The 6,381-nt window shown below is 64.5% G+C and overlaps 1 protein-coding gene across 1 annotated transcript in view; it reads right to left on the reverse strand.

Annotated features, from left to right (window-relative positions):
• The window catches only part of PRDM16 (PR/SET domain 16), a 200,659-nt gene that overhangs the window by 20,428 nt on the left and 173,850 nt on the right, over positions 1 to 6,381 (reverse strand). Inside the window, 3 exon segments of the mRNA XM_077763995.1 lie at positions 356 to 527; positions 530 to 1,741; positions 6,211 to 6,364. Of these exon segments, the coding sequence (XP_077620121.1) occupies positions 356 to 527; positions 530 to 1,741; positions 6,211 to 6,364 (1,538 nt within the window).

Below are 6,381 nucleotides of genomic sequence, written 5' to 3' on the forward strand. Positions count from 1 at the left end.
TGCCCCCTCCTTCTGCCCCCAGAGACCAGCGACTCCTTCTCTGCTTTCCCCTGGGCCACAGGAACGCCAGCTGTGGCTCCGGGCTGTGGTAGGGGCCATGAGGGCGGCCTCGGGACCGGGAGCAGAGGGAGGGGCAGAGGAAGGAGCTCGGGTCTGAGTTTTGCAGGAGGCGCAGTTGGTCCGGAGAAGACGGCCGGAGACAGAGGGGGCCCCGGGTGGGGCCTGAGGGGAGGCTGGGGATCCCTGGGGCTGTCAGCGAAAGGGAGCCCCGTGCGTCCGGGAGACCCCGCCCAGATGCCCAGCCGGGTGGCGGCGGCCCCTCTGGGAGAGCAGGCGAAGGCGGGGATGTTAATACCTGTAGATGGGGTCCATGAAGAAGGGCGAGGGCTTGGCGTAGTGCAGGGAGGGCTGCTGGGGCAGCTGTGCCGGGCACGCCTTGGGCAGCCCCTCCGCGGCCCCCGGCTTTCGCTCCCCGTAGATGTGGTTCTTGCGGGGCTCGCGGCCCCCTCCGTTCTGGCTGGCGCGGNCTCCTCCCCGGACGCCGGCGCGGGGGGCGCCTTGGGCGCGGGCAGCACGGGCTTTGCCTCTTTTGGTTTGGTGGTGAGGTCGAAGGGGGACTCGGCGCTGGGGCCGCCCACCTTGAGGGCGTCCCGGGGCGACCGTGGCTCGGCCTTGACCAGCAAGTTGTGGGCGAGGGAGCGGTCGGCGAAGGGGCAGAGGGCCGGGGGGAAGTTGGGCAGGAACTGGAAGGGGAAGACGGAGTGGTAGGGCAGCGAGCCCAGCTTCTTCTCCTGCATGCCCACGAAGCCGGGCCCGAAGTACTTCTCCGCGATGGAGGCGATGGCCTTGATGGAGTCGCCCGCGGCGCCCGAGGCCGCCAGCAGCTGCTCGTCGGGCGGCGGGAAGAAGGCGTGCTGGGAGTAGAAGACGGGCACCTCGCCCACGCGGTCCGGGGCGCCCGGGGGGGCCGCGCCGCCCCCGCACTCGGGCTTGCCCTCTGCCGCCTTGCTCTCGGCCTTGGCCCTGTCCCGGTCGCTGTCCACATCACTGTCCAGGTCTGAGCCCGTGCCCGTGGTCGTGTCCAGGTCCGTCCCGGTCGTGGTGTTGACGTCCTCGAAGTCGCTGCCGTCGGACATGTCACTGCCCCGCGTCTTGAGCTTCTCCGCGTACGAGTCCTCCAGGCGGCGCTCGAACTTGTCCTCAGGCCCCGCGGCGGCCGTGGCGCCCTGGCCGCTGTTTCCCACGGCGGAGACGAGGGGCAGGGCCGGGTTCCCCAGGGGGCTGGGCAGCTTGGCGTCCTGGGTGTGGCTCAGCGGGCTCTTGAGCAGTGGCGTGGGAGGTAGCAGAGGTGGCCGGGGGTACAGGGACGGAGGGAAGATGCCCGGGAAGCCGGGGGCTAGCGCAGGGAAGGCGGGGGGCGCTGCGGAGAAGGGCAGGCCGCCCGGGTGCGGCCGGGACGGGAAGTACTCGTTGAAGCCCAGGCCGGTGTGGTTGAGGCTGGGCGGGGGCTTCGCCTTGTCCATCATGGGGCTGGGGGTGAGGGGCAGGCCCGGGGCGAAGATGCCGCCCGGCGGGTAATGGTTCTTGCCCTCGCAGAACCGCCGGTGCTTGTTGAGGGAGGAGGTAGTGCTGAACATTTGCCCGCAGTCCTTACACTTGATCTGCGTGCGGCAGTCGGCGTGCATGCGCTTGTGGCGGCACAGGTTGGAGAACTGTGTGTAGGATTTGTGGCAGACCTCACCTAAAACATCAGCACAAAGCAAAGACAAACAATATGAAATTACGGGGAAACCCTGTGGTGGAGGGGGCAGGGCCCCGGCGATCGCGAGCAGACTGTGCTTGTGTGCGTTCACACACGTGTCTGCATGTGTGTATGTGTGCATGTATCTGTGGATACTAGTGCGCTCGCAAGTGTGAGCACATGTGTGGGTGTGTGCATGTGTGTCTGCACGTGTGCGTGCGTCTGTGGGCACGTGTGCATGAGTGTGCATGCATGTGTGGGTGTGCACACATGTGTCTCTGCATGCTTGCATGTGTGCATGTATCTGTGGACATGTGTGCATGAGTGCATGTGCATGAGTGTGCACATACGTATGTTTGCACGTGTGCACAAGTGTGCGCACACGCACATTCTGCACACATTTGCACATGTGTGTGCATCTACGGGACCTGTGCATGAGTGCGCTTGCATGTGCACATGCATGTGCCTGCACGCATGTTTGCACGTGTGCATGTATCTGTGCGTTCGTGTACATGAGTGTGCACAAGAGTGTACACATGCATGTCTGTGTGTGTACCCACACAAGTGTGCACACGTGTGTAGGCGTGTGCGGGCACCCTACCCTGGGGTGACCTGCAGTGACCAGCACACACTGGTGAGAAAGAACCACCTATGCCTTCCCACTTGGTCGAGTCTCAGGTGCCTCAACCTTCCCTGCTAGAAAATGGGGTACATGTGCTGTTTGTGCCTTCCTCCCCGTGAGTGTGTGTGATGTGGGGGCCAAGTCTTATGAAATCGCTGCTGGGGGGTGAACCCTGGCGTGCCGACACACACACACCTGTCTCAGCCCCCCCAGACTCTGGGGGTCCCACCCGCACCCCGTCCACCTCAGTGACGCCAGCCCCACCGCTAAGAGGAATCACCAGACTAACTCTCCTGCTCTCTGTCTGGCGGGAGAGGCCTCGGGGTGATGGGCCCACTCGGGGGTCCTTAGGCAGGGAGTCTGGGCTGGGAGCACGGCCCCTGGTGGCGTGTGGTCACCGACTGGGGATGGCGTGAAGGTGGGCAGGGGAAGGCAGCGCAAGCAGGGGCGTGTGGAGAGGCGCTGGCTCCGTGCTTGAGACTGAAGCCTCCCCAGAAGCCCCAGGCTCAGGCTGGTGGACACCGGCCTCCGCTCTCAGCAGGAGGGGGCGCTGCTGGCCAGAGTCAAACACCCGGACCCACAGGTCCTGGGGACCCCGGCTCCCCGTTTCTCCGAGGGCTGGTGAGTTGAGTGTTGTCACTGAATCACTAGCTTTCCTTTCTTTTCTTGTTTTTCTAACCAGAAAGGGAGGAGCACACACACACCCTCACACCCTCACACACACACTCACACACACGTGTCTCTCTGCAGGACGATTGGCTTCCTAAAGGCGGTGCCAGCGGAAGCAATGAGTTCAGCCTGTGTCTTGTTCACACGAACCCTGGCTGCCTGGTGTCCCGCTCCCGCACGCGGGGCTCCGGCCCGGGATGGTCGCGTGCTTTCATCACAGTACCTATTTATATTAAAGGCCCTGCCTTCCTGGCCGCTGGCGTTGGCGGGGGGCGGGGTGTGTGTGGGGGGGGTGGAGGGCATTTTAAAGGCTGAAGGGGAAGAGCGCGGCCTCGTTGGATCAAATCTGCCCTTTTTGGGAGGTGGTTGATACAGAGGAGCTGGGCGGCGGAGACGGCCTATAAATATACTCAGGTCACCCACCCGGCCTCGGGGGAGCAAGGCCGTTCCTCAGCTGGGGCCTCGCTGGCTGAACCAGTGACCGGTCGCTGAGCCCTGGCCAGGCTCGCCGGGGCCCTGTCACTGGCTGCAGCGAACCTGGGCTTGGGAACCGGCCTCGTGCAGGCCCCCCACTGGGGCAGCACCCAGCAGGGACTCCTGGGCCAGCACCACGCCCGGTCGTGGGGGGTCCGGGCCCCTCGGCTCCCACCACTCTGCTCACAAGGTGGAGCCAGAGCTCCCGAGAGACGCTCCTGGGGGCCCTGGGCCTGCACTCCGGCAGCTGGCTCGGAGCCGGGGTGGCCCGCAGTGGATGTGAGCGGGGACCCCCCAGCCCTGCCGGGGTGCAGAGGGGCCCTGGCCACCACCGTGTCCTTTGCTTGTGGGATGTGTGCGTAGATGGGCTCACACACGACACTCTAGGGAAGGGCCTTTTCCAGAAAGTGCCCGCAGGGAGACTGATGACCTGTGTGCCCGGCACCGGCCCCCCAAACAGCCCAGCACGCACCTCAGCCCCCTGGAGCAAGAGGCGCCCCTGGGAAGCCACCCCCCCAGCCTGCGTGGTCAGTGAGGAAAGGGCTTCCGAGTGCAGATCCGCGAGGGCCGTGTGTGCGCCCAGGTGGTGCCCAGCAGGCGCATGCCGTCTGTGCACACCAGTGACCGCGCTGCCGTGAGCCCACACCCCTCCGGCAGCCCATCGTTCCTGACCAGAGTCACGTCGTCCGCACCCTCCTCATTTGTTCGTGGGTTCGCCCATCCACGCCCAGCATGGTGGTGACCACGGGCCGAGGGCTGCCCCGCCATGGTTCGGAGGACGTGCCAAGCCGCACTTACGTGCAATTTCTGAAATTCGTGCCACCCTATCTGAACGACACGGGCATGCAGGCAACTGGCCATATTCAGTTTTCTCTTTCGCTGCCCCCTTCAGCCAATGGCCAGGACACCGAGATGAGCGTGCGGCACAGACAAGGGGCCGAGGGGGCTCCAGGCCCTCGGCCGGCCAGGCTGCCCACGCGCTGCCCTCCCACACGCTGCCTGCCCTCCTGCTGCCTGCCCACACGGGGGTCTGTGCAGGTGGCGGAGGCCTGAGGTGCCCGCGACTCCTGTTATGAAATGCACTCCAAGGAGACTCCGCGGAGTCATCCCCATGCCCAGAAAGGCAGTAGCCTTTGAACCTACGCACAACTTCCTGTCTCTAAGCCCACGTCAAAACTCCAAGCTGCCACGTGATGCCCCACAGTGGGACTTCCTGGGACCCTCGTCCACAGAAAGCAGGACACACACCTCCAGACACCAAGTCACAGCCCCCAGCCCCCACTCTTCCTGACCCCTCGCAGAGGGAACCTCCGGTGCCCTGGGGCTCAGAGGTCTCCGTCCACCACCTGCAGGTGACTGGGGGAGTGGGGGGCCCAGGAAGGTGGGGGTCTGGGTCATTGCCAGCAGGGCAGCTGGAAACTGGGGCTGGGGACGCAGCAGGGGGAGGGCACAGCCCCAGCACAGGCCTGACCAGCCAGGCGGCCCTGGGTGTCCTGCACCAGAACAGCGTCGGTGCCCACCCCCAAGTCCTCAAGCTCCCGGAGTTACTCTTCCTCACCCTGGTGGTGTGGTGTGGGGTCTGAGAGGCTCCGGCCCCCTGGCCCAGAGTCAAGGGCCAAGCCTGGGCTAGAATCCAGGCCCTGCGGTGTGGCCTTGAGCACCTGCTCCCCTACTGTCTGTAACTCTCAGTTTCCTTCTCTGCCAGTTGGAGATAGTGTGGCCCTGAAGGGTGCTACGAGATAGTGTGTGTGAGATGATACCCTGGGCAATCCCACATGGGTGGGGGTCCATGCAATTCTGGTGATGATGACTCTGCACAGCTCGTGTGGGTGATGACTGCACAGTTTGTGCGGGTGATGAGTCCATAGTTCGTGTGGGTGATGAGTGCACAGTTCCTGTGGGTAATGACTCTGTGCAGTTCCTGTGGATGATGAGTGCACAGTTTGTGTGGGTGATGAGTCCATAGTTTGTGTGGGTGATGAGTGCATAGTTCATGTGGGTGATGAGTGCACAGTTTGTGTGAGTGATGAGTGCACAGTTTGTGCGGGTGATGAGTGCACGGTTTGTGCGGGTGATGAGTGCACAGTTCATGTGGGTGACAAGTGCACGGTACATATGGGTGATGAGTGCACGGCTCATGTGGGTGATGAGGGCATGGTTCCTGTGGGTGATGAGTGCACGTAGTACGTATGGGTGATGAGTGCACAGTTCCTGCAGGTGACGGCTGCACAGTTTGTGCATTGACAACTGCCACCCGCCACCCTGACAGCGCTGGGCACGCAGGCTGGGCTCCCTCAAGGCCGCCGTGGGGAGGAGAAAACTCAGTGAGCGTCCCTGGCATTTTCAGGCCTCTCAGAGCTCAAGGTGTGAGCGCAGGGGAGAGTAGGGAGAGTCGGGGGTGTGGGGGGGGGGCACTGAACTTCCGGCCTCCCCTGCAGGGCCCAGGAGTGCTGGAACGTTCCCTCCCCCTCCTCCCACCCACCTCTCACTGTAGGGAAGGGGCCACAGCAAGAGAGACCCCGGAGCAGAGCGTGAGCAGGGGCGACGAGCAGAGCAGTGCAGGGGCGGGGCCGGGCTGGGGCCTGGGCTTCATGGGCAGGGGCTCTGAGCAGGCAGGCCCACCCGTCCCGTGGGAGTGCCCGGGGGTCTCGCGCCTGGCTGACCTCGAGGCCGCGGCGGGAGGCCAGGCTGGGGGGCCACTTACATATGAAAGGTTTGACGGTGCTGTGGATGTGCTTGTGCTGCTTGAGGCCCGAGGACGTGGCGAAGGTCTTGCCGCAGTCGGGGCAGGCGTGCGCCCGGGCGCCCACGTGCTGGGAGCGGATGTGCCGCTGCAGGTTGCTGGGGTCCGTGAACACCTGAGGGCGGACACCAT

The sequence above is a fragment of the Crocuta crocuta genome, unplaced genomic scaffold, assembly GCF_008692635.1.
Source record: "Crocuta crocuta isolate KB4526 unplaced genomic scaffold, BGI_CrCroc_1.0 scaffold13, whole genome shotgun sequence".
Taxonomy (NCBI): Eukaryota; Metazoa; Chordata; class Mammalia; order Carnivora; family Hyaenidae; genus Crocuta; species Crocuta crocuta.